At 55.6% G+C, this 26,437-nt stretch overlaps 2 protein-coding genes across 9 annotated transcripts in view; one reads left to right on the top strand and one right to left on the bottom strand.

Moving 5' to 3' along the window:
* Positions 1-26,358, top strand: part of LOC115637137 (transmembrane protein 116-like) — a 36,907-nt gene extending 10,549 nt beyond the window's left edge. The window contains exons 1-13 of one of the 6 annotated variants that reach the window (XR_003997215.1): positions 2,849-3,478; positions 5,449-5,492; positions 6,538-6,601; positions 7,368-7,508; positions 9,172-9,270; positions 10,101-10,156; positions 10,661-10,801; positions 11,395-11,437; positions 12,053-12,133; positions 13,900-14,053; positions 15,180-15,250; positions 23,569-23,659; positions 26,095-26,358. Coding sequence is in view for 4 of the 6 variants with exons in the window: in XM_030538115.1 (XP_030393975.1) it covers positions 3,428-3,478; positions 5,449-5,492; positions 6,538-6,601; positions 7,368-7,508; positions 9,172-9,270; positions 10,101-10,156; positions 10,661-10,801; positions 11,395-11,437; positions 12,053-12,133; positions 13,900-14,053; positions 15,180-15,250; positions 16,191-16,346 (1,101 nt within the window). In the remaining 2 variants the exon portion in view is untranslated. Of the gene's footprint in view, positions 1-2,848; positions 3,479-5,448; positions 5,493-6,537; positions 6,602-7,367; positions 7,509-9,171; positions 9,271-10,100; positions 10,157-10,660; positions 10,802-11,394; positions 11,438-12,052; positions 12,134-13,899; positions 14,054-15,179; positions 15,251-16,190; positions 17,266-23,568; positions 25,076-26,094 lie in introns of those variants that run through there. The other 5 variants (XR_003997195.1, XM_030538366.1, XM_030538115.1 and 2 more) reach the window with 5 other exon arrangements.
* DENND6B (DENN domain containing 6B) overlaps positions 19,113-26,437 on the bottom strand; it is a 41,391-nt gene continuing 34,066 nt past the window's right edge. For 2 of the 3 annotated variants that reach the window (XM_030537872.1, XM_030537992.1), the window contains 4 exons: positions 25,106-25,215; positions 22,298-22,400; positions 21,398-21,472; positions 19,113-21,045 (listed from right to left, as the gene is read on the bottom strand). In XM_030537872.1, the coding sequence (XP_030393732.1) occupies positions 20,923-21,045; positions 21,398-21,472; positions 22,298-22,400; positions 25,106-25,215 (411 nt within the window). In that variant the 3' untranslated portion in view covers positions 19,113-20,922. The remainder of the gene's footprint in view (positions 21,046-21,397; positions 21,473-22,297; positions 22,401-25,105; positions 25,216-26,437) is intronic. The other variant, XR_003997146.1, reaches the window with a different exon arrangement.

The following is a 26,437-nucleotide window of genomic DNA, read 5'->3' as shown; positions in this document are numbered from 1 at the left end:
GGAGGTTGTGGAAAGAGCAGGTTAGACAAACACCTGTCAGGGATGGTCTGGATTAGGGGTTCTCAAACTTGGGGTCAGGACCCTTCAGGGGGTCATGAGCTGCGAGCCTCCACCCCAAACCCCACTTTGTCTTCAGCATTTAATGGTGTTAAATATATAAAAAGGTGTTTTTAATTTATAAGGGAGTCACACTCAGAGGCTTGCCATATGAAAGGAGTCACCAGTACAAAAGCTTGAGAACCACTGGTCTAGATAATAATTAGTCCTGCCATGAGTGCAGGGGACTGGACAAGATGACCTATCGAGATCCCTTCCAGTCCTACGATTATTTGGAAAGGACTGTAGAATAAGAGAATGAATGGTGGTTTCTCTACTCTGACTTGATCATCCCAAGACCATGCCTGAAAGATCACTGCTGTAGCCTAGAAAATCTGAAGGGATGCGGATTCTACATCCACCTGTGGCAGCTTATTCCAGGGTTATCGCTGAGCTTTTCCCAGTCACTGTTCTGTGAACAAGGCTTGGTCCTTGAAGCTTTGGTGATTAGTACTCATGGCCCCTCAACACTGGGCCTGTATGCCAGCCTTGCTAGTCAGCTGTGCATGCTCTAATCTGCAGTGGAACAAGAGTTGCTCTCAGAATCACAAGAGCAAGCAGCCAGTGCTCACAGATCAGACAGAATCAAAGCTAAAATGCTTCCTGGCTTTGCAATGGTGCAAACTGCTCTGAGTTTGAATTGATCTAACCTCAGAAGTTTCAACTTACTGACTTGAAATGTTCATAACTTTAACACTCCGTAACTGATTTTCTTCAATCTTGGCTTATTTTGACTTAAAAAACAAAGTATGTCTGTCAGTGTGAGCTGCAGCACGCTGAGCAGGAGGGTGTGAGAGAAGTTTGTGTTATATAGGGTGTTAGACAGGTTGGTGTAACGAGGCCATGTGTTGAAACATAAGCAAAAGGGAGCAGCAGAGTTGAGTAGGTTGAGTCTTCTGCCTTCAGTGCTGTCCCTGACTTCATAATCTTGTTGCTGGGTGACTGGCATCTTGTTGCATGGACTTGCTGTGTAGAGTCAAGGGAGCTGCCAGTACTCAGCTATGTCTGAGAAGCAACGGATTACCTGGAAGTGGGGAAAGCCCTGTCCTGCTGCTGGAAATGCTCTGTCCTAGATTTCATGCGTTTCCCTCTCAAATCTACATAATCCAGCTGTTCCCCCAATGTCCCTTTCCTGGGGTCAGCAGTGCGGCGAGAGCATTTTGTACTGAGAATGTGGCAGCTGGTGAACAGACAGCTCGGAGCCTGAACCATTCCATGTAGCCACGTCGCTGCTCCGGAAGCCCTCTGGGGCTCCTCAGCCAGGCTGATGGAAGTGGTGAGGAGTTAGCATAGACTGCCACAAGGCAGAAGGTGGCTTTCAAACTTCAATAATTATCACAGTAGCTTCCCCCTTTCTGCAGTGTGGTGCTTTGCATCCCTCAAAACACTGCCCAGAAGAGAAGGATTGGTCCGTCTCCCACCGGGGGAAATCTGAGGCAGAGAGCCTGGGACCTGCCCAAATCTGCAAAGGGAGGTAGTATCAGAAGAGATCAGGTTCTTGGGTGTTCCTGGCTCCAGTCCTGTGCTCGGGCCAGTAAGTGACTCAGCGTCAGTCTCTTCCCTCCTCCCGCTTGGAGAGCTGCAGCTGGGTGGGGCTTTGCACAGACATCCTTCACCCTACAGCACTGGGAATGTTTTTATTGAAGGGTTTGTGTGTGTATGAAGTCATATGCCAACGGTTGTTAAACATGGGCCTCATTAAACATGCAATCTGTTCCTTTGCATTATCGTGTGAATTTCCTTCTGCATGTTCCGGGCCAACACGGCCAGACTTACCTTTCCTGTGTTCGCAAAGCCTGCTAGCTGACTAGCCTCCGTCCTGTCCTCAAAGGCTTCTCTCAGCTGCCCTCCTCCAACTGGTCTAATTTCAGTCATGTTCAGACTGATTCTATTGGCAACAAAGAGCTGTGTTGGAAAGAACTGGGCTGTGTTCACTCATGCCCTGACAGCGCAGAGCCCCACACAGCCTGCACACACTGTTCCTATCACAACTATGGCCCCGCCCACGAGGAGCCAATGAAACCATCTCTGAAGGCAGCATGGTGTCCTGTGCCTCGGGGCCAGGAGCTGGCATTCCTGGTGCGGAGACTCCCTTCCTCACTCTAGGCCTTAGTTTCTGTGGTGGAGTAGGGGATGTCTGCATGGGGGATGGGAGAGCAGGGGAGGACTTTAGGGGATGGACTATACCTGCACCTGTAACCTGAGCTAGGAAAGGGGGGGTCGGAGGTCAACACTTTTTGCAAAGAAGGGGCCGGCAGGAGGGGGTTAGTTTCAGTTTCGGTTTGGGGCTGGATGGGCGGAATTCAGGGTATCCTAGCTAGGATCCAAGCACCCTGAAACCCCAGAAGGACTCGATTGAGGGGTCCCGACTGAGCCTGCAAGCTCTGCTGTAGCCTGTGTTCCTGTTGTCCAATAAACCTTCTGTGTTACTGGCTGGCTGAGAGTCACTGAGAGTCCCAGGAAGAGGGGTGCCGGGCCGGACCCCCCCACGCTCCGTGACAGTTTCCCGCTGCTGTAGCGTGGAGATCATGTTTGCCCACGTCGGGGAAGTGGGGCGCCCTCTGTACAGCGCTGTATGTGACGATGTTGTCACCTGTCTGAGCCACAAGAGCAGGAGCAGTTGAGTGGCACTGAACCAATGGGTTAAATTCAGAGTGGTTGTGCGAGGTGATGTACGACTTGCAGCCACGCATTGGGCCGAGCAGCTGTGAGGTGCATGCTCAGGAGCTGGTGAAGGTGTGAGTGAAAGGAAGCGGGGGAGGGGGTGGCTAGTGTTGAATTTTGCACCTTTTACACCGTTTTAGGGTTTGGGGTTTTGGGTTCCTGCCTGGCCCCTCAGCTTGTGAGTTATGTCACCCCTGCCCCCTCCCTGGGTGATGTAGCAGGGATATGGGTAGGAGTCTGGGGTGATGAGCTATGCACAGAGAGAGGTGATTTGTCCCCTCTTGCAATCCCTCTGGACTCACTGGCTTGGGCCGGATATCTAATCCCCACCTTGCTCCAGCCATGGTGGCTCCAGGGTGCTCTGGGAGGCTGCAGGGCATCAAGGGAAGGCTTCTCCCTCGGCCCCTTTGTGAGATAGTGGAAGGCTGGCTGGGCAGGTTGCTCCGGCCGCACGCTCCAGACTGTGTTCGGTGCAACGCCCTCCCATGACAGGGGTGTGGAACAAACCAAACAAGCAAAGGTTACAGCAGCGGTTCAGTCAACAGCAGCCTGCAAGGGAGAAAGGCTCCCAGGTGCTGAGCACCACCACCGCCTGCAGGAGCCCAGCCTAGGAGGAGGAGCTGGGAGGCTTTTTGCTCTGGAATCAACAGAAGAGGCTACAGCCAGCATGGACACAACGAGTGGAGGGAACAACGTGTCAGCGCTGTCCAACGACAAGGTACCAACCCACACGCACGAACCAGGGCTATAGAGACCCCAGCAAAATCACAGGTGCTCTGCACACACTCACCAGCTCAGTGGTAGCCAGCAGGTCACCTCCCCATGCACTGAACAGTATGTCCAGCCTAGATGGGCTCAGGGGACACTCCTGGATCCACCCGAGAACTGAGCGCCTGCAGGGAGGTGGATCTGATGTATTTCCCAGCTGCACAGTGCATGCTGTAGGACTCCCCCTCGTGCTGTGTGGAAGATGATTGATGGTGTTTCCTCTCTGGAACTGAGCTGCATTTCTCAGAGGCTGTAGCTTATGCTCTGTGCCTGTCAATCTAGCTCTTTCTTACCAGGATTCAGCTGTTCTATCCTCCAAATGAGTTGTAGGATGGCCTGTCTCTCCGGGAGCTTTAGTTGTCTCTGTCTGAGTCATTCAACCCCATCTGTCTCTTCATGGCTCATTTTCTCTCCATCTGTAACTGGGGGAAGCGGTACTGTTTGGGGGGGGGGGGCACACGGTGCCAGACGCAGCGTTTCAGAGAGGCGATGTAGCCAGAAGCTGCTGTCGGGAACTCCCCATTCCCAGGCTGCTGTGACCCAGACGAGGCAGAGGGAAAGGATTCTGTGTGACCCAGCGATGCTGGCAGGGGAGCATCCCATGGGCTGAGGCTAAAGCGAGGCTGCTCCTCCCCTTACAGCAACCAGCCATCTCCCCTGTTAGCAGGGGAGGGGGCTGCACCCCGGTCTGGGAATGAGGGGGAGCAAACTCCAGAGCAGGGCTTCTTGCTGGTCTCCCAGAGACACTGAAGGGAGAATCAAGCACCTTTTGCTCCTCTCTCTCTCTCACCCTGGCAAGCACTTTGTGCTGTTCTCCTGAGCTAGCCTGGCAGAAGCCGGCGAAACCCCACCCAGGATACTGGTAGGACAGGGTACCAGAGCCAAATCACCACCCCCACCGACTCCTCTTCAGGGGCACACAGTGAGTGCAGAAGGCAAAGACCTTCTCCGGCCAAGCTCCTGAGGCCAGGGCAGGATTGTTCCCTATTCCGGCCCATTATCCTGCTTAGTTTGGATGTCCCTTTGCTGGGAGACTAGCACACCCCAGGATCATCAGATCAGTTTCCCCAGGCCTGCTGTTAACGGCAGAGCATCAGGCACGAATAGTGTCTGGTCCTACTTGTGCTGCTGCCAAGGAGAGTCTGGGAGAAGTCACCAGGTTTCTCTGACAGCTCCTGGAGCTGGTTGAAAAATTCCAGATGATGCCTTGTGTGAGATCCAGATTTTAAAAAAAACAACCCTACAAAAGCCTTGTTTTCTGACAGTTTCAGTGTAAAACAAACCAAACCCCAAAACAAAACCAATGACCCCTCCCCCACCCCAACCCAACCCATCGGGTATTTTTAAGCCAAGAACTCAAGGCTTTACTGGGGAAAAAAAACTGGTTCTACCCACCCAACTAGACGCGTTTTTTTAAATTCTGTCTGAAAATCCATTTTCCATCACCCCACCTTTAGCCAGCTCCCTGGCAGCATTACAAGCCAGCCGGTGAGCGTCCTCGCCCGCAGCAATGCATGCCCCCGCATGGACTCTGCACCCAGCTTGTAACATGCACTGCTCCGTGTTTGCGATGTTAAACCAGGGTCTTTTCTGCCTATTTTCTAGTATGTCCCTGCTGGAGGTTAGAGCCCCTTCCCCCCGCCTCCCTATCTCTGGCTGTTTACACTGCTGAGTGGAATGGAGCCTGCCCGGGGTTCAATGTCTTGCTCTGTTCCACTGACAAACAGCTGGCTCAGCTGGGGCAAGTTCCCTGCTGGTGACCTGGCTGGGAGGGTCTCGGGTGGCCAAGCGCTGCTGCCAGGCGAAGTGGGGTGCTCGCTGAGCAGTGGAGGGCAGAGCCTTGGCTTGCACTGGCGAGGAATTGAATCAAGGCCACGGGACACGTGATTAACCCGCCGTCATCTCCCTTTCTTCTTTTAGATCTTTGTGCTGACTCGCGTCTACCTGGGGGCCTCATCTCTGAGGTGGGTCCGCTTACCTGAGGCCTGTCCCAAGACCTGCTGGAGTCAGGATAGGCAGGGGCCAATGTGGATGCACTTTGCTCCTGGCCACTGGCTGCGCTCTTTCCCCTGGTAGCCCCCGTGCTAGCTGCTGGCCCCCTTCTGTGGGGAGATAATGTAAGAGCTCAGATATCTGCATCATCGAGGCCTCTGCCCATCCCTACACTAGAGACACATGCAGGATGGAGCCAGGTTCTGGGGGTGCTCTTAGGTAGCCAGGCAGTGCCAGTGCAGGTCCCAAGCCATAGTGATACCTTTGGGGTCTGACCCTGCATGCTCCTGCATCCAGCTTGCGCGGTCATTTGGGATGCATTATCCCCAGCGCCTGGGTTTTCCCCCTCATCCTGTCCAGTCTTGTCCACAGTGGGAGGGGACTGTGGAATCCACCTTTCCTTCTGGAGACCACTACGTCCCCTAACATCCCAGGGCCCCTCTGGAAGCCACCAATGGCCATCTCCACTGGGGAGGTAGGTAAGTGAGCAGCCTACGATGGGGCTTGTGTCAAGGTTGCTGGTGCATGATTCCACCAGCAGGAGGCAGCAGTCCAGCGGGAAGCCATCTCCCTCAGTGCTTTTCCGTTGCCATATACCAGCTCCTTTCCAGTCCCCACTGTCCCCTGGCTCTTCTCTCTGTGCAGTCTAGGAACCAGCGTGAGCCCCACTGCAGCAGGGAGCGCTGGCACCTGGACTCCAGCCCCCCAAGTGACCAGGATGGAGAGAGATTGGGACGTTACGGGCTGGGAGGCAGGAGGGGTCTGAAGTCTGATCCTGTTCCCAGTTCAGAAAGCAGCTGCTGGTAACTCACATGAGCGCCTTGCACTTCGGATATCCCAGCCGGGAGCCTGGGTGCAAAGTGGGGACCTCCCCAAGCCCCAGACCTGTGTCAGAGCCCAGGCTCAAGGAGAGGTTAAAGGGATGTTAGCTGTGCTGTGTGCAGACTGATCGATGGACACCATGCATGGCTGGCTGTGTGCGACGGAGACTAACCAGTGGCTCTATCTCCATTTCAGCCTCGTCGGAAGCAGCTCGGTCCTTGCTGTAGCCACAATCAGGGGGAGGTGCTTCCACAGCCAGGTCTGTTGCAGACTCGAGACTCCCTGGATTTTTAGAGAAGTGGAGAGTGTGAGATCTCACGGGGCAGTTCATGCCCAAGAGGTTTTAATCATGCCCCATAATAGTCCATCCTAATCCCGTGGCCAGTTCACTGTAGCCCTGGCCAACCCTGGAATACCCATTTCTTTGGATCTGTGTTTCCTGGTGTTTAGCTGGAGCAGCTGCGGGTCATGGGGAAAACCCCATAATCCATGGGGTTTTCAGAGCCCCTGCTACCAGACTGCGTGTGTTCACCCTGACACCAGGCAGGAGCTGGTCAGACGACTCTGCGTGGGACTCCGTGTGGTGGCTGCTTCTAAGGGCAGTCTTGAGAGATCGGTGATGGCCCAGTCCGTTTGGGTCGGGGAAAGGAGGAGCGGGGCAACAGCTGCCCTAGGCCGGCCTGCCCCATGGCTTGGTCAGCCCAGCAGGAGCGTTTGCTTTGCGTGCTCATTGGTTGCTGGAATTACAGGCTGGCTGCAGCACCGAATCCATGCCAGCTCTCCTTGGCCTGTTCCCTCCCGCCTCCGGGCACAGGGGTAGCATGAGGAAGAGGGCACAAGTGGGAGGAGATGGAGTGCTAGGCCAGGAGGGCATCACCTTCAGGGGAGAGCAGAGAAGCTCTGGACCACACACCATGTGGAGCAAGGGAGACTGATAGGTGCTGGGGAGGGAGAGAGGCAGGGGAAAAGGGGCTGCTCCCTGCTGGCAGCATCGTCCCTAACGAACCTTGTTGCCTTCCCCATAGCTGCGCCCCCTCTTCCTGCTGTCCCTGGCAGACTTCCTGGCTGCCTTGGTGCTGATCATCACGGCTTCCATCCAGCTCCTTCCAGCCCAGCTCTTTGTCCTGGCTTACGAGTTCTGCCCCTACGGCCTGATGCTGGCCATGGTGAGCACAGGTGGGGGTGGGGGTGCGATTGCACGGGGGTCGACATGCGGGCTGGGGCTGGCAATGATTGTGCCCTGCTCAAAAATCGCTGCTGCTGCTGTTTCTCTAGAAGCCGCGTCCCCTGGTAGAGCTGCAGATTGGAACTGTTAGTGCGGTGGGTGCGTCAGGCTGCGTCTGCACATGGTGTGCTGAGCTGTGCCCTCCACTCTGGGAGTATTAGAGCCCTCACAGGCAGGGGCCAGGCCAGGATTGTTCCCAGGATGGAGAATCAACCCCTGCCCTGGGGAGACGATGCCACACCTCAGCCCTTCACCCGCCCCAGGTGCAGTGCTCACCCCAGCACCCCAGGGCGATGCAGCTCTGGTCCCTCCCTGGGCTTTATGGCTCCAGAGCCCTCCCATGGCGACGCCAGTGGAAGTGGGGTTTCCTTCCGCCTCTGTTGACAACACTGGCCTAGGTCGCCTGAATCAGAACCAGCCCTGGGCCTCCAGCCCTTGCCCGCTCCACCCTGCCCCAGCCGCTTTCTCCTGCTACTTTACCCTCAGCCCTTCCTGTGCGGCATGTCCTCCCTTCCCTGGCAGCCAGCCCCTTGCTCGCTGTCTCCTACTCCACCTGCCTGCAGGGCCTCTGGGTTTGAGTGCCACTCAGCAATTCACAGAGCCCTGGCGTGCCAGCCACAGGAGCCCCCGGGACCCAAAACCACCCTCAATGCCTTAACGGGCCGGCCCCAGTAACGGCAACTGATGGGGCCTGCTCTCAAGGGGGCCAGCCTGCTCTGCTTGCCCTGGGTTGAAGGGCTTCCAGACAGTTTTGACTCCACGTGACCATGTCTTTTCCAAGCCCGTTTGAGCCAAAGGCTCAACTGAGATTTCAGGAGCCACGGTCCCATGTGGGTTACTGCAGTCCAGGCATGGGACACCTGCTGCCCTTTGCACTGGGGTGGTAGCCACTGGCTCCCGTAGCTCGGGGAAGAACCATGTTTTGGAGCCTGTTGTGAGTGCTAAGTCTGAGCCCACATGGATCCTCTGAGCTAACCTGTGGGGATGGGGGACGTGTTTCAGGGATGTGGTCATGTGTTATTAGAGGAGCCAGGGACCACTGTGTGGCTGAGCCTGTTGGCTACCGCGGGCCTGTTCTGTGCCACGGCCTGCCCAGATCCAGCTCCACTACCGGGAGCACGTGGAACCCACTCGTCAGCGCGTCACGTGGCCGTGCTGGTGGGAATCCGTTTCAGGCCCCGCTATGGTGAGGTCAGGCTGTGGCTACTCATGTGCTCAGCTCCAGATGGTCCTGGTTTGAACCCGTGTGTGTCAGCCAAGATGGCCACCATCAGGCCCTGCTATGCAACATGGCTGGAGAGCCATGAGGGAGGCCCCAGTAAGAGCCTTTGTGGGGATAGATGTGGGGGGTGTGAGATTCATGCCCAGGTGCTGGTTCCTTTCCCCTCCTCTGACATGCTGGTGTCATGGTGGTGTCGTTACCAGACTGGACAATGCTCACATCCCCTGGGGTTATTGGGAGCAGCGCTGACACCAGGCCCCTAGGCATGGAGAAGGCAGAAAAGGCTAGTGGGAATGGGGGCCCAGCGAGGCTCCTGGCTCACCCTGGAAGCCTGCAGGTGGGATTGTTGTTGGGTGTGACCCTCAGTTTCTCTCTTGCTCAGATGTTCTACGCCATCTCCTTCCTGATGGTCATTGTCTATGCGTACGAGGTGAACCACACCATCCGTGGCTGGAGAGTGACGCACGAGACAGCTCTGCAGGTAGGGGCTGACCAGGCCTTCCTTCCCCATCCTGCTGTAATGCCTGAGGCGGTCCTTCTCTCCCACCGGGCACAACCAGGCCAGGGGCCAGATGGAGCTACTGGTGGCAGCTCCTCAGAAGACCAGACACACACAACTGGGGAACCAGAGAGACAAACGGGCGGAAGAGTTACACCACATGCCTCCAGGCAGGGACAGGCCATGCCGTGAGCGTCCCACAGACCTGCCAGCCCCTGGCCCTGGCCTGAGATTGGGGGGTGGTGCTGTGGTCACTCACCTACAACTTGGTAGGGGAGGAAAGGGAGCAGGATGGGCCACAAGCTCCTAGCCAGGTTGCTCAGCAGCGAGTAGGTCTCGGTGTTCTCTAGCTGGCAGCGGGTTACCTTGGCGCCCTGGCTAGTAGTGGGTGTTGTGTCAATGGGACACGAACAGTGGCAAGCGGGTGCCTGGGGCAGCCTGTTCCCTATTCTACCATGTGTGTATTGTAATGTGATGCCCACATCCCCAGGCACAGCACTCGGCCCCCCAGCTCGCCCTCTGGGGGCCCCTGGGGGCCCGGGCTGCTCTGAGAATGGTCAGCCTGAGTGAGTGGTTCAGAGACGCACCCACGCAAGTGCAGAGCAGCAGCTTTTGGGACCCCAGGTGGTCCCCTCCTACATGGTTTTAATGCTACTGTTAAGGGCTGCACATTCCTGTGAGTCCCACGGGACAATAGGCCCTGTCTCTGGACCCGGCTCTGCGCTAGACACTCCAATTTCAGTATCCAGGCCCCATCTCTAGCCCTGCGGCGAGGCTGCGGCCCTTTCTGACCCAGCTCTTCTCCGCTGCAGGAGAGAAGCAGGTGCATGGAGAGGGCGCAGCACTGCCTGCCCTACATCCTGGCCTGGTAGGTGCTGCCCCGCTGGGCTTTGATTTGTGGGTTTGGATTGGTACAAAGCTGCGCGCCCCAGGCCCCCCTCACTGCCCTTCAGGCCTGTGAGCAGTGACCAGTGCGGTACAGCCGCAGGGCCTGCGGGACACCTGCCCGCGCTGTCTGGCTCTGGCCAGCATCACCAGTTTCGGGGAAGCCACATGCTGTCCTGGCTCACAGCTCCAGGCAAGGGCGTCCCGCATTCCCCTCCTGGCTCCGCCACGGCTGTGCAGCCTGGCCTGGGAGAAGTGACCAGCATAACACAGCCCCAGTCTGACTAGTGACTGCAGCTCCCTCGGCCTCAGGGTCCCCATCTCTAATGCAGGGTCAGAGGTGGTGCCCTGGGAGCCCCAGCTGGCATGTGCTGTCGCCTTTGCAACCTGGGGCCAGGCACAGCCTTCCCAGTGCATGGGGCGACTCCCCGCCGCATGCCCAGGCTCTCATGCTCTTCCTTTCCCCTCCCCGTCTGTCTCTGCCAAGGCTGCTCCCCGCCCTCACGTTCCTGGGCCAGCTGCTGTTCAGAGGCACGTCGGTGAGAGACATCGCTCCCATGTCCCTCGAACCCGTCATGCCCCATACAGCCAACCTCTCCCGAGGGGCCGACAGCCTGTACTGCTCCAGGTAGCGCTTCGGTCCATTCGCAGCAGCAGCCGGCCCCTTCTCTCTTCCAGCAGCCTGAGCCTCCCCCAGGAAGGCCCCACAGAGCCTTCGGCTGCCTCTTGTTCTGAACTCGACAGTGTGCTCTGGGGCCGGACCGTTACGCCCAGGTCTGTGCAGAAGTGAGCAGGCCCAGCCCATAGTGATCCTGAGCCAAGGGTTGTGACACTAGCTCCGAGTCTTGCCCCTGCAGGTCTCCCTGAGTCCCATCTCGCAACCAGGTGGGGTGGGGCCCAGCAGCAGGGCTCAGGGCAGGATGCCCAACTCCCCTGGCACTGCAGAACCGCAGCTGGAGTGACAGCTGGATCCTTGAAAGCCGCTCCAGCCATGCCCGCTGCTGAAGAGCTGTTCGGCTGCTGGAGCCTGTCACTGAACTCTGCCAGCATCAGCTCGTGCCCTGGAGAGAGGTGCCCTGAACAAGGCCCTGCGCTCTGGGGCACGGCGCTGGTACATGGCCTTGGCAGGCAGACTGCACCGCCGTGATGGGAGCTCCCCCTTCCCAACATGCTGAGATGGTGCTGGGAGCCAGCGCCACTTACACAGCAATGTGCTTTCAGCTGCCTGATCCTCATCCACCGCTCCCAGGACGTCTGCTATAAGGTGAGAGCTCCGCGGCCTCTGCTTCCTCCACCTCCCTTTTCTTGAGCAGCACCCGGGTGCCAGAAAGCCTCAGCCTGGCTCAAAAGCTCTCCCAGGCAGCAGCTGTTTCCAGCCAGGTGCACCATTGCTCATGGCTGTTACCCTCCTGCGGGGGCTGGGGTGGTGGGGACTGTCCTTACTGGGTAACCAGTACCCATTGCTTCCCCTCCCGGCCGCCCACCATTCTAGCCATGGGGCAGCTCTCCCGCCCCCTGCTGCCACCTGGGCCCAAAGGGAAGCTGGAGCTGAGAGGCTGGGGGTAGGGTGCATGACAGGCAAAGGGCAGGGGGGATGGAGGAGGGAAGGCTAATGCCCCAGCAGGGTTCTCTGTTAAGAACTGAAACTTCGGCTACTCTGAGAGAGGCTGGGCTGCACCTCTGGGCTCAGCTGGGCCCAGCTGTGTGTTTGTTCTGTAAAGCCCTGGCCTGGCCTGGCCTGGGACTAACGGAGCAGTGCAGGGCTGAGCCCCCCCCCCCCACTCGCTGCCACAAGCAGTAAGACGAGGTGCCTAGCAGGGGAGGGGGCAGCAGAAAGCCCCAAGCAGCCGCCTCACAGCGCTTTTCCTGTGTCTCCCAGGACGTGGGCGGGAAGGACACGGGCCTGGAGATGAAAATCCTCTTCTTCGTGTACCTGCTGCTGGTGCTCAGCTGCAGTGCGGTGAGCATGTCACTGCCGTAGCCTGGAGTCTCCGCAAGCGGCCTGGGGCGCAGAGCGAGTGTGTGTGCGGTGGGGGGGGCGAGTGTGCGTGCGGTGTGTGTGTGGGAGAGCATGTGCGCGTGCGGTGTGTGTGTGGGAGAGTGAGTGTGCGTGTGGTGTGTGTGTGGGAGCGAGTGTGCGTGTGGTGTGTGTGTGGGAGCGAGTGTGCATGCGGTGTGGGGGGGAGAGCGAGTGTGCGTGCGCCAGTTGAACGGCGTGGGGGGGAGCGAGTGTGCATGCGCCTGTTGAACGGCGCGGGGAGGCGAGTTTGCGTGCACCTATTGAACGGCGTGGGGGGAGAGCGAGTGTGCGTGCGCCTGTTGAATGGCGCAGGGGGTGGGGAGCGAGTGTGCGTGAGCCTGTTGAACGGAGTGGGGGGGAGAGCGAGTGTGCGTGCGCCAGTTGAACGGCGGGGGGGGTGGGGAGCAAGTGTGCGTGCGCCTGTTGAACGGCGGGGGGGTGGGGAGCGAGTGTGCGCGCGCCAGTTGAACGGCGTGGGGGGGAGAGCGAGTGTGCGCGCACCAGTTGAACGGCATGGGGGGGAAGAGCGAGTGTGCGCGCGCCAGTTGAACGGCGTGGGGGTGGGGAGCGAGTGTGCGTGCGCCAGTTGAACGGCACGGGGGTGGAGAGCGAATGTGCGTGCGCCTGTTGAACGGCGCGGGGGGGAGAGCGAGTGTGCGTGCGCCTGTTGAACGGCGCGGGGGGGAGAGCGAGTGTGCGTGAGCCTGTTGAACGACGTGGGGGGGAGAGCGAGTGTGCGTGCGCCAGTTGAACGGCGGGGGGGTGGGGAGCAAGTGTGCGTGAGCCTGTTGAACGGCGTGGGGGTGGGGAGCGAGTGTGCGTGCGCCTGTTGAACGGCATGGGGGGGGAAGAGCGAGTGTGCGCGCGCCAGTTGAACGGCGTGGGGGTGGGGAGCGAGTGTGCGTGCGCCAGTTGAACGGCACGGGGGTGGAGAGCGAATGTGCGTGCGCCTGTTGAACGGCGCGGGGGGGAGAGCGAGTGTGCGTGAGCCTGTTGAACGGCGTGGGGGGGAGAGCGAGTGTGCGTGAGCCAGTTGAACGGCGGGGTGGTGGGGAGCAAGTGTGCGTGTGCCTGTTGAACGGCACGGGGATGGAGAGCGAATGTGCGTGCGCCTGTTGAACGGCGTGGGGGTGGGGAGCGACTGTGCGTGCGCCTGTTGAACGGCGTGGGGGTGGGGAGCGAGTCTGCGTGTGCCTGTTGAACGGCACGGGGGTGGGGAGCGAGTGTGCGTGCGCCTGTTGAACAGCACGGGGGGTGGGGAGTGAGTGTGCGTGCGCCTGTTGAACGGCATGGGGGTGGGGAGCGAGTGTGCATGCGCCTGTTGAACGGCACGGGGGTGGGGAGCGAGTGTGCGTGCGCCTGTTGAACAGCGCGGGGGGTGGGGAGCGAGTGTGCATGCGCCTGTTGAATGGCATGGGGGTGAGGAGCGAGTGTGCGTGCGCCTGTTGAACAGCACGGGGGTGGGGAGCGAGTGTGCGTGCGCCTGTTGAACGGCACGGGGGTGGGGAGCGAGTGTGCATGCGCCTGTTGAACGGCACGGGGGTGGGGAGCGTGTGCGTGCGCCTGTTGAACGGCGTGGGGGTGGGGAGCGTGTGCGTGCGCCTGTTGAACGGCGTGGGGGTGGGGAGCGAGTGTGCGTGCGCCTGTTGAACGGCACGGGGGTGGGGAGCGTGTGCGTGCGCCTGTTGAACGGCGCTGTCTGTCAGTTCCTCTACTGCAGAGTGAAGCTCTGGTGCAGGAGGAACAACGAGGTGCGGTTGCTGAACATGGAGAATGACGGTTTCGCCAGCAGGAACATCCAGAGCGTGTGCAAAATTTCTCGCTGCTTCCAGCTGGTTTTCCTGATCTGCTGGACACCAGGTGAGTTGCTCCTACTAGATCAAGACTGATGACTGGTCCTCTCTTCTGTGTGCACCATGATCCCTTCACAGTGCAATCAAGTGCAAACATGTAGCCTCTTACACACCCCCCCCACCCCCGCGCCAACATTTGGTCCGACTTTTCTCCACGCCCCCATGAGATCCCTGTGCCGAGAACGATACATGTGTTCAGGGCTAGTGCTGCCATTTAGGCGACCTAGGCCGTCGCCTAGGGCACCAGGATTTGGGAGGGCGGCATTTCGGCGGCAGGGGGTCCTTCCGTGCTCTGGGTCGTCGTCAGCAATTCTGCGGCGTGTCCTTCACTCGCTTCAGGACCCGCTGCTGAAGTGCCCCGAAGACTGGGAGCGCGGAAAGACACCTCCCTGCCCCAGAATTGCCGCCAACGACTTGGAGCGCGGAAGGACCCCCACCTAGGGCGCCAAAAACCCTGGCGCCGCTCGTGCTTGTGTTCAGGGAGAGGCTGAGGAGCAGGAGTCAGGCTGGCTATAGCAACGGTGCTGGCAGCAATCCTGGGTCTGGCTGAGGAGAAGTAGAAGGGTCTGGCCTCAGTGCCTCAGGAGATGTTAGAATATCAGGGTTGGAGACCTCAGGAGGTATCTAGTCCAACCCCCTGCTCAAAGCAGGATCAATGCTCTGTGCTTTAAGCATCAGCTTTGAAGTCTCTGGCTTCCCTAGAAACACAGAACTCCAGTTCCTTCTGGGATGGCTCAGCTCCTCCTCCCCCTCCCAGCTAGACCAGTTGAATCCCACACATTTCAGTGGGTGGTGGCTCTTTCAGACAAGCCATTAATTTGTTGTGCAGGTGCCCAGGAGCAGGACAGGCCAGTTTCCTCTCCCCGCTACAGGCTGCCTGGCTTCCACTCTGGAAGGGGCTGCACATTCCCAGTGAAGCTGTGTGTGTACAGAAGCACTGGTAAATCATGTGGGGACCCACCCTCAGGGGAAAGATGCTGGACAAACGTCAGCTGAGGCTTAGGGCCTGGCCAGCAGGGGCAAAGGCAGCAGCACTCCCAGGGCTGCGTGTTAAAGGCAGGTGCAGAAGCAAATGGCAAGAGAGATGAGCAGAATAAAGCATTGACTACACATTCCTTTGTTTCTGTCCCCAGCTTTCCTGCTCAGCATCCTCTCCTTCACCAGCATTGAGCCCACCTCCATCTTTGCACTGCATGTTGCCATGGTAAGGAAGTCTCTTGCCGCTTAGATTGTGAGTTTGTTAGGGGAAGGACTGTCTTTGGATGAGTTTTGCACAGTGCCCAGCATGATGGGGCCCTGACTGGGGACCTGTATATGCTACCACCAGACAAGTAATGGGAGTGCAGAATGATCAATGGCCAGTGGAAAGGGAGGGAAGTGAACCAGCATGCAGACAGCAGGGGCTGCTTCTGTTACAGCTCCAGGGTGCCTGTGCATCTGCTTCCTCTGGGTGCCTGTAGCACTCAGGTGCTGACAAGGCAGGTTCTTCTCTGCTAGTGTAACCCACACACCTCCTGGGTGTGGGGCTCTGTCCCATCTAGTGGCCTAAAGACCACTTAGCGAGAGAGAGAAAATGAGTCTGCTCTACAGACCGGGGTCTGTCAGTCTCATGCCAGGCAATGCGGGTGCATGGGTGGAGGGGACAGGCACTGGTCCATGCACATGGCACAGTGGCCCCTGCACCGTGAAATGAAATAAACCATCTCCAAGGGCCAGACGAGTTCTGCTGGGGCTACCAAAATGTAAATAAATGACCCTGTGAAATACAGGCCACTGGCTTGAGGGGAGCGATTCCATGGCCTGGCCCGGCTCAGCTCAGCACCTTTGCTCTTTCCTGCTGCCTCTCCTGGCTGTTGGTGCAAAGTCTTTTGCTAACCCTGCCAGTGGGAGGCCGTGTCAGTCTTGCTTTCCTTGGAATCCTGGCTGTGGCAGGAGGAAGCTCCTCTGTTTCCATCACTCCTTTGTCAGTTGCTTCGCAGTCATCTAACTTTCCACTTTCTGTCATGGACTCTGTGTTGGGAGAGGAGCTGCCTGCCTCTCCCTGGACATGGAGGCCTGCAGAGCAGAGGGCAATGGCCCTGCAGTGCAGAAATGGCACAGTCGCAAGAGGAGTTCATAAAAGTGCTGCTCTCCCTCTCTTGCAGGCCCTGACCATGTCCCTCCAAGGGCTCCTGCACAGTTTAGTCTATGGCTGGCTGCGGCAGAACTTCCGCCAGGAGGCTCTGGGGGAGACGCTCCCCTTGAGATACTACCCCGGCCTCAAAGCCTTCTACGATGAATCGTTTGGGGTTGAGTGCTAGGAGAGTGCCTGCATCGTTCTCTACTGTTCCTGGGCCCCAAGTCTGCAGCAGCCGATGGGCACGACACAGCTTCTCTCCTTACTGGGGGCTGGTCCCTCTGGGCACTGCACCAGGCAACAGTTAGGTACTAAGAAATCAGCCCTGTACTGACTTTGTGGTGCAGCCTTCCTGGAAAACAGGGACCTGCACAGATTTCACCACCCTCCTGGATTTTGAGAAATAACTTTGCAAACACAGAGTTATAGCCACACCTGCTCCTGGAAGCAAGCTGGCTGGGAAGCTGCTCCTAGTCAAAGTAGCAAAATCATTAGCAACTGTTGTGTGACCAACTGTGGTTTGCTTAAGGAGTGTTAAAGGCCCAGAGCTGATGCTGGCTGCAAGGGAGAAGAGGCCAAGATCTCACTCAAATTCCCTCCCCCATACACTACTGTCCTTCCCTCATCTCTAAAGTAGCTTCTGCAAAAGGCTGGGAGTGGCAGCCTCCCCAGTGAGGACTGTGGGGCTGCTCCAGGCCTCTGAGAGAGAGAAGGGAGCTTGCAGGAACCGTGGCTATCACTACGACAAGGCCACAGGACTTAGAGGAGAAGCTCTGTGGAGCAATTCTCTTGCACAATTGATTGATTCCATTATCTATGGGGCCTAGAGCCCCAGTCATGGAGCAGGACCCTGTCTATTCCAGGCGCTGTACCCAGCTCTGAGTGCATTCGTGGCCTGGGAACTCACAGGGTCTCTTTCCAGTCTGTATTAATTCAAACAACATGGACAGAGATAATGGGGTGCAGAGAGCTCCCAAGAGGGATTTGGGCATCCCCCCCACTACTGGCAGTGGAATCTTGTGACTGGCCAGAGGAGGCAGGAGAGCTTGCTTGGCCCTCAATTGCCATCTTTACCCACTTGAGAATAAAAAACCTTAACCCTTTCTTCCCAAGCTGGCTTCACCTGTATTCCCTCCCCCAGCTCCTCACAGTGCTTTGTCTGGCAGAACCCCTCGCAGGGCTCAAAGGCGGATGCTTAGCCGCTCCTCATCCTTCCTACCCCAGGGTAAAACAAAACCCAGGCCTGCAGGGGCTCACCTCCTTTTCTGCTGGGGATGAAGGGGTTCTTGGCTAACGCCCCAGAATGAATACAGCTAACAGCCCTAGCAGCTCTCCTGCTCCCTCCTGTGTGCACTCAGGCTTGACCCTTGTCAGCGTTAACCCCGTGCGCCCCCAGCTAGTTAAAAGCCAGACCAACCCTGTCTCATCTCTGGCCCTGTTGGTGGTGGCTCCCAGGGGCTAAAATTGCACCTCACTGAACAGCAGCTGCTGGTTCGTACAGGCAGAGGAGGAGAGCTGCCTTGCCTGTCCACAAGGCTGGTGCTGGAGCGGTGGTGACCTCTCGGAACTCTCCAGCCACATCTGGCTTTGAATGAGTCAGGCCTGACCCACATAGCAAACCAGCCCCATTGTGCCCAAATATTTATCCATGTGCTGTAAGGCCACCTTTCCATTCATTTCCACCCAAACCCCTAGAAGCTGCATAGCAGATGAGTTTACTCCTGGGGGAATTCGGCACCACTGCGCATGTGCAGAATTTGTCTCCTGTGTCGCCCGCCCCCCCGCCCCCCCCCCGATTTGCTTCCTCTCAGAAAAATTTGACTTTCTGATGAGGTAGCAAAGGGAAGCCATGAGTGGTCATGTGACCCTCCCCAGCAGTATGTTGTGGATGCCCCGGGCAGCCGGCAGAGAGGTAAATCACTGTGGGGTGGGGACTGGAGAAGACCTGGCTAGTGGCTCCTACCCTGTGCCAGGCTCAGCTGCTAGTCCCAGCTGGGTTGAGGAGGACAGGACTTCCTCTTCCCCTGCACAGCCTCCAGGGCCAGGTCAGACCCACCCCCAAATTTCTCCCCCAGCTTCAGGGGGAGGTATTCCTGTACAGGGAGCTGCTCCCCTATCTACCCAACACCTGTGCATCCCCACACACCCCCACAGAACACCCCTGATGAGCCCCACTCCACCTGCACGTGGATCACCATCCCACTGAGCCCCACTTCCCTGCTGTGCCCGAACCACCTTCACCCCCCATGCAGAGTCTCATTATCATTGCATGCAGAAGTCCCTGAACAAGCCCCTGTGCATCCAGACCCCCCACTGAGCTGCCCCCACAGAACCCTGTGAACCCACATCTGGATCCCCGCCACACTTGGATCCTACCTTGCTGAGCCAGCCTGCCTGCCCGCCCACACCTGGCATGGAGGGGCAGGGCCCTGGGGTGTTTCTGGGGCAGGCCTGGTCCCTCTGCTGTGTCAGGGTTGGGTGCAGCCTCACCGCTAAGTCTGGGTCGCGGGGGAGGGGGAGCTGCACAGTGATCTCCCACCTCTGTACAGCCAGCAGCCTGCGCACCCCACTGCCAGGGTGGAGCCTCCCCATTTATTTGACCAGTACAATCTGCAGAATGTTAAAATACTGTGTGCACACTGCCCTCGGGAGAAAGACAAGGGAGGACGCAATGAACTGTAGGGGCCAGAGAGACAATCCACCCTCGTGCAGCATGAGAAGGCACAGAATCCAGGCTGCTCTTCCATGGAGAGGGAAGAACCCGAGTTCTTTGCGGGTGTCACTGTTCCCCTGGGCAATGTCAAGCTGACCATCAAGAAGAGGCTAGCTGGGGATGATGGGCACACTGGCACCTGGGGTTCTTCTTACTCCAAGCACAGGTTGCAGAAAATGCCTGTTTCTTTTCAAAACAAAGCTCAGCCCAGCCCACTGAGGCTCCAAGACAAGAGGGCATTTTTTAAGGTAACATTTACTACTATACGGTAGCGATTTAAGTCCCTCCTGTGGGCACTGCACAGTTAGCGCGCACATCTCTATACAGACTATACACTATACAGACTGGGCTTTGTCACTACGGAGCAGTTTACAGAGTAACTTACTGCATGGAGGGCCCTGGCACCTGCTTCTCCAGACGGGGAGCCTGCAGGGAGGGCAGGGCAGCCATGAAGAAGGGCTCAGGGCTGCAGTGAAACGCTCACTACCATGACGGCTGCCCTGCTTTCTTCTAGATTGCGTGTGGCGGGGGATGAAGGAACCATCCCGCAGAGGTGGTGGCAGAGAGAAGTGGGAGGGTTCCGGCATTTGTGCTTTACTGACCCCTCTGCATAAATGAGAAACAGTCCGATGGAGGGCAGGACTTGCTAGAGAACATCTCCTCCTCCCCACCACTGCACCCCTCGTCCCCGCTCCCTGTACACACAGCTCACAGGACGCCTTAGTGCAGGGTCCCGCCTGACACCCTGACCATCTCTACTTTGCAATGTGCGGGCCCTGGATGCCAGGTTTGCCCCAAGGCCCACTGAGCACGGGACACACACACTCCATAGCAAGAACGCTCTGGGCCCTGCTCAGAGTGGCAGAGGGTGAAGCACGAGGGCCTGGTACTGGCTCTCAGAGGGCAGCCCTGGGGGTGAGTTAAACCAGTGCTCAGAGAACCTGGAGAAACACTGCTCTGAAAAAGGGGGAAGGCGGCGGTCAGTCCTTTTAGCACTAGTAGAAAAGCCAGCCCATCATTCGTTCACCCCTTGTGTGTGTGTGCAGTCCTTCCCCTTTTTCTCCCGCCCCCCAGAAATAACAGAGCCAGCAGTACCAGAGTCCTCTGATGCTGTGGGTAAGGACAGGGGAGCATCTCACTGCACCAAGCTCTGTACCCACAAGGGAGCCAGTGCTATCAAGTGCCCATTGGTGAGGGTAATGCAGCGTGTAAACCGTGGTGCTGAGTCCTCCCTGATGGGCAAGGGGGCTGAGAATCTGCAGGAGAGAAACGCTCATTAGACATTCTCTGGTCAGACACTCACTGCACAGGAGACTGGTACCTGTTCTCACACACTAGCAGAGCTCCAGCACCCCAGCAGGGTGTGCTCAGAGCTCCAGCCTGTCTAACACACACTGCTCTGGAGAGCTCCATTTCTTCCAGCAGTCACTTCTCCTGCTCCCCTTTATCCTGCCTTCAGCTCCACTAACAATTCACTAGGCCAGCGACTGCTCTCTCCAGCAATGGGTCCCCCTGTTCTGGGGACAGTGGTGGATTTTCCACATTCCCTTGTGTGAAGGTACCTGGAATCACAAGATTAGTGAGAGCATCAGGTTTCTCCTGCAGGCTCTGCACATAAACCCCAAACACAGAGAGTGTTCCTGTCTCTACCGCTGGGACCATGACAAGTGGGCATGATGGACATGTATGTATCAATGGGCCTACTGTGAGGGCAAGGGTGCGGATGTCTGTGTTAGGTCTACACAGCCACATGGGACTGGAACCCTGGCTGCCTCCCTCTGCCTCACTGACGGTCATACACAGCTCTCCTCCTCCAGCTCCTCCGGGAGAGCAGGACTGGACAGCAAACAATTGTGCACAGAAACATTCACCTTCCCGTCGTCAGTTCCACCCCGCGCTCAGGACTCAAACCCACACGCACTGGCAGGCAGAATCCAGGTCAGCGTGGTGCTGGATCAGGGCAGAAGCGTCTTCCTCAAACCTGACTGCAGCCCCCTGCAGCTCTGAAGGAGATGCTGTGCATGGGGGAGTCCTGGCGCTGGGTGGCTCAATGGTGGTGCAGCACAGTCTGGAGATCCTCAGGCAGGGAACCAATGATGGTTTCGATGTAAAGGCCCACTCGCTGCAGCGTTTCCTCCTTCACAGGGAGGGGATGACACCTGGCTCTGATCTGGGGGGAGGGGGAACTTTTAATACAGACTCCAAGTATCCCCCTTCTGCTTGTGCCATTAACTTAAGGGAGCCCCATGGGTTCTCCCTTACCTGGGAGGATATACAGGCCCTGAGCAGTGCTGCCCCTGTGGAGATGGTTTGAGATGCAAGGGTAGGGGTGAGAAGAGCAGGACTGTAAGGTCCTTTTTCTAGCATATGTAAGGGAGGCTCACACCTCCCTGGCTGACTTTGTATGCTGCTCAGCAGAGAGGAGCAGCAGGAATACACCGTCTCCTATACACCGTGTGTGATCCACTCACCACCAGAAGGGCCCATGCCCATAAGAACCAAAGCAGTAGGAGGAAACTCACCAGCTTCTCACGAAGTTTCAGAACCAGGTCTACAATCTCCACCTCAGACTTGTCTTTCATCCAGGCCACAATGTTCTACAGCAAGAGAAGAAAAGTTCTCCTAAGGGAATCAACTTCCATACAGCAGCTCCCCTCAGAGCTATCTCCCAAGCAAAGCCTAGAACCGAGGCAGGGGTGGGGACAGAAGGTCCTTCTCCTCTGCACAGCTATGTTCAAGCCTAGGTATTTGCATGTGCTGCATGCAGCACAATGGCTTCCAGGCTGGCTGAACAGGACAATGTCCTCCCCAGCTTTCTGTCTGTGGCAATACACAGGCTTTGCATGGTCTCTGTTCTCTTACTCCCGGTCAGTGCCAGGATTCCTGCACATTCCTCTTGCCGTGTGCTCAGAGTCCACACGTAGCTGCCAAAAGGAGATGGGTGCAGGATTTTTGTGCTGCCCTGGGGCACTGCACTCAGACCATGCACTCGGCAGGAACCAGAGGCACTGGCACAATCCCAGCAGGCTTTGCAATTTGAGAAATGTGCTCTAGGGAGTTGCTGTCAGAACTCCTGTCTATTTCAGTTCCCTGGAAGGAATCAAGCAGGCGGAGAGGCATCTGATCATGAACTCAGCTGGCTCTGGAAGCGCCTGAAGAATTAAAATGACTGCCAGCAGGAGGCAGAGCAGGGTTTGTGCTGGCTCCTGGGAAGGCTGGTCTGACCCCAAACTGGATACCCAGGCACTGAGGCTCAGGCAGTGACTGGGATGTGGAGTGGATGTTCCCCAAATACCTGAGTGCAGTCCCCCCTCCAGGAGTGCTGAATCAGGACGTGACAGTGAGCATCCCCCATCACCAGTAATGACACCCAGGCACAGGGATCCCTGCATCTGCTTTCACTGGATTTTGTCGGAACATACCGCCTCGCAGATCGCCTCCAGGTGAAGGGCCTCCAGCTTCTGGGTCATTTCCTTGTGTCTCTGACGGTACCAGCCATCAAAGTTGGGAGACTTGAAGAAACGTCTGCAAGAAGAGACGTGAAACTGAGAGGGGGAGAGAGAGTGTGGACCGGGCTCTGGGGAATGGTACTTGCTGTCTGGTTTCTTCAGTACTCCTACGGATTTCTCATCCATTGAAAAGGTGGTTCCAACACAGAGATGTTGGAGGGGACACACAATCCCTGGTTCAGTGTAATTAGGGACGTGGATAGGTTAGAACTTAAGAACAGCCATACTGGGTCAGACCAAAGGTCCATCTAGCCCAGTATCCTGTCTGCCGACAGTGGCCAATGCCAGGTGCCCCAGAGGGAATGAACAGAACAGGAAATTGCCAAGTGATCCATCCCCTGTCATCCATTCCCAGCTTCTGCCAAACAAGAGGCTAGGGACACCATCCCTGCCCATCCTGGCTAATAGCCACTGACAGACCTATCCTCCATGAATTTATCTAGTTCTTTTTTTAACTCTGTTATAGTCAAGTATAGGTTGCTATGGAGAAGGCTCTTTCTGACCCCACCTTCCCTAACCTCCCATATCAATGGCCCGATTTATTCTTAGTCTCAGAAGTTGGCTTCTCATACAATACGTAGGTGCTAGTGTCTGGCGAGTTGGCTGCCCTGAGGCAGGCAATGGTGAGTGCTTCCCACCTCTGGGCAGGCAGCATGGTCTTATGGTTAAGGCACTGGATTAGAACACAGAAGATTTGGGTTCTATTCTTGACCCCACCACAGACTCCTTGTGTTCATTTTCTAGAATTCTGCCCAATCTGGTTTCCAGTGCGTCAGGAAATGGTGCTCCTGGTCTTTCCACGGGGAAATGACTCCACAGCCACGTCCAGGGCAGCGCCATTGTGTGTTTTCTAATCATCTTAAACTTGCCCTCTCAGTTTAACCATCTTAGCTCCGTCCCTCTGCACCGCAACTCCCCTCCCTCCTTGGTGTCTGCATCGAACACTTATTGTTGTCATGGAGCTAAATTCCACACATTTAGGCCTTTTTCTCTCTTTATAAACAAGGCTTTGTGTACGCTGTAGCCAAGGATTTGGAGGCTGCAGCCCTCCACGGTGCAGCCGATGGGTGATTTTTTTTTTGATTTTTTTTTTACAAATGGAGTTTTTTACTGAATGAAATATGGAAGTGAAGCATTAGCACAGCTCATTAGTTTCACACAGTCCTGTCATTTTTAATTTTCAGGGTGCTGCAGAATTTCAGACTTGGAATGAAGAATGACATGGCAAGGTTGTCAGATGGAAGCTGGCAAGGGACATCTGAGAAGGCGTAGATGGTAGGAGGCAGTTTGTGATTATGGGATATGCAGATTAGCTGGATATTCATGCTAAAGTAATCAGCTAACACTGTTGAGATCTACACTGCCACGTTTCAGGAGTTTATCCCCGGTTAAGAAGAGAATTTCAGACCTTCATTATAGCCTGAAAAAAATTGCTGTTTGCAGATTCAAGCAAACAGCACTCTATCAGTGGCACTCAGTTCATGCGTTTAAAGGTTTCTTTGTAACCCTATAAAGGCTCAGAGCCCCAGCACAATGGGCCTCAATCTCAACCGAGGCCTCTGAGTGCTGCCATAAAACACATTTTTTTTTGTTTTTGTTTTTTTTTAATAAATTCAAGCTTAGATTTTGGAGCACTATTCTGTGCTGAAGGCTGGATTATGCAGAAAGTTCCATAGTTAAGAACTGCAGAGCACACACGATTCTGCCCTGTAGACCCTGGTCATGTTCTCTGAACTCTCTCCTATTTACCAATATTTTTCTGGTAGGTAGGTAGTTGAATATTGCAGTTATTGTCACATCAAAGCTGCAGAGAGAGCAGCTATTCACTTTCCTGCTGCTTTATTTAACCTCAATTGCACTGACTTTATTTGCAGCCTTATGTTCCAAATCCATACATAATGTGCCTGTCCACTTTCGGGGTCTCTTTCAGCAACAGGTTCAGATTTTTAAAGGTACTTAGGTACCTAACTCCTTGATTTCAAAGGATCTAAATAGCTCTGAAAAGCTGGACCCTAATGCCTTCCGTATCTCTCCTATCCACGAGTATCTGGTTTCAGTTTTCCCCCTCAGATTTTGGTGAAGATTTGCTCTGTTCTGTTTGCAACTCTCTAATTTTTCATTAGAATAATAATGGGGAGAACCCTCATACAAGTCGTCTCAAACTTGACCCTAAAGACCCTGTATTATTATATTACAAGATAGGACCTACAGGCCCCAATCAGCATCTGGGTTCCATTGGGCTGGGTACTGTACAAACACACAAAGATTGTCATACTGGATCAGAACTGTGATCTATCTAGGCCAGTACCTTGTCTCTGACGGTGGCAAGAACCAGCTGCTTCAGAAGCAAGGTACATGAAACTCTCTAGGAGACAATGACAGAATAAAGTGCCTCTGGGCAAGTTTCTCCCCAAACCTATCACACTCAGGGACTGGCTTAAACTCTGAAACAGGAGAGTTTAAAGTCCTACTAAAACCTGACAGTTCCATGTCATTTGAAATATTATTTATACATAAGCAGGATTAGCTCTGTTTGCGGTTCCTCCCACCCATTATAACTTGGTCAGTTCCTTGTTGGCATCAAGCTTTTCAAAGGGAATGGTCTCTCCCTTGAAGCTGCTCCCTCCTCCTGATGAGTCGAAGCTAGGATTTGGCAGGTATGTTCGTAATACTCTTTACCTACTGTTGCTGAGATAAGACAACCAGCCACCACATTCTTACCTATACAGGCCTAACCAGTCACCCTTAAGTACACAGGTGAGTTGGGGACCAGCATGTTCAAGGGTCTTCATGAAATCCTCCTGTCGGAAAGGACGGATCTGGGGAGGATTCTGTGCAACAAAAAGAATACATTGCAATGCAGCCCCCAGAACTGGGAATGAGGCTCAGAGTTCCTAGGAAAAGTCTATGCAGGATACACCAAAAATCTAGGAGAACCACCACATGCCTGAAACTGCACATCTCAAACAATTCTGCTAGGAGAGTTTACGTTACAGATCTCTAACAGCTTTGCTGAGCTGAAAACTACTGTAAGGAGGAAGCATCTGTCCCAGTGTTCATTCGATCTCCCTTTTCAGGGGGAACAATCCTGTCCCTGCAACAAGGGCAGTTTGAGAGTGGGCCATAGTATTTCACAGATTCCTACATCCTTTTTAACAGTCCTGCCTGGGGGATGGAGGAGAGGAGATGAGCTCCTTGAGACTGGGCACCCTTAGATTTTCCTATGACCCAGTGTGACAGTCTGTACCCCTCTGTTCACCCCTTTTACAAGACTGTGTTAAATTTTGTACAAAGCATAAGGTATAATTTGAAAACTCCTGATTTGCTGATCATGACTGTCCTGGTAAAATGGTTGGCAACATTGTATGTAAAGAGGTAAGATTCCACTGTATAATGTATTGAGACATGTTCCAGCATGTTCTGGAGGGCAGTCACAGACAAGTTCTCCAGAGACAAAAGCTAGCCAATGCCTCAGCCAGGTGTCAGTGAGACCAAATGGACCATCACCTGATTAAGTAGCCACTCTTGGGCAGGAGAGAGGGTGTGGGGAAAAAAATCTACATTTTGACAAAGAAGCACTTTAGGGTTTCTGACCCCACAGACTTTCTGTCTCCTGGACATCAGCTGGAGCTGATTCTTGTGCAAGAGAAAGGGCTATAAGTAGAGAGGACAGACACCCCAACACATTTCTCCGTGCTCTCTACCCACAGCATCAACACCTGCAGAACAAGGAAGCAGCACTGGACTGGGGAGCAGACCCTGACTGAAAGAGGTTCAGCCAGTAAGATGGCTGGAACATGTGATGAGAGAGACCTTTGCTTTGTATTCACTTAGCTTGTTAAGTTAGGTGTTAGTTGGGTTTTACCTTTGATTTCTTTGTAACCAATTCTGTTTGTATGCCTCATTACTCATTGTCACTTAAAATCTATCTGCAGTTAACACATTTTTGTTGTTTTATGTAAACCAGTATGTTTGGGAAACTCCATTTGGGATAACAGGATTTGTGCATATAATTTTCTATTAGTAAATTCCAGACTTCATACGAGCTTGTAT

Source organism: Gopherus evgoodei, chromosome 1 (assembly GCF_007399415.2).
Source record: "Gopherus evgoodei ecotype Sinaloan lineage chromosome 1, rGopEvg1_v1.p, whole genome shotgun sequence".
NCBI classification, from domain to species: domain Eukaryota; kingdom Metazoa; phylum Chordata; order Testudines; family Testudinidae; genus Gopherus; species Gopherus evgoodei.
This window is presented reverse-complemented; position numbering and strand designations above follow the sequence as displayed.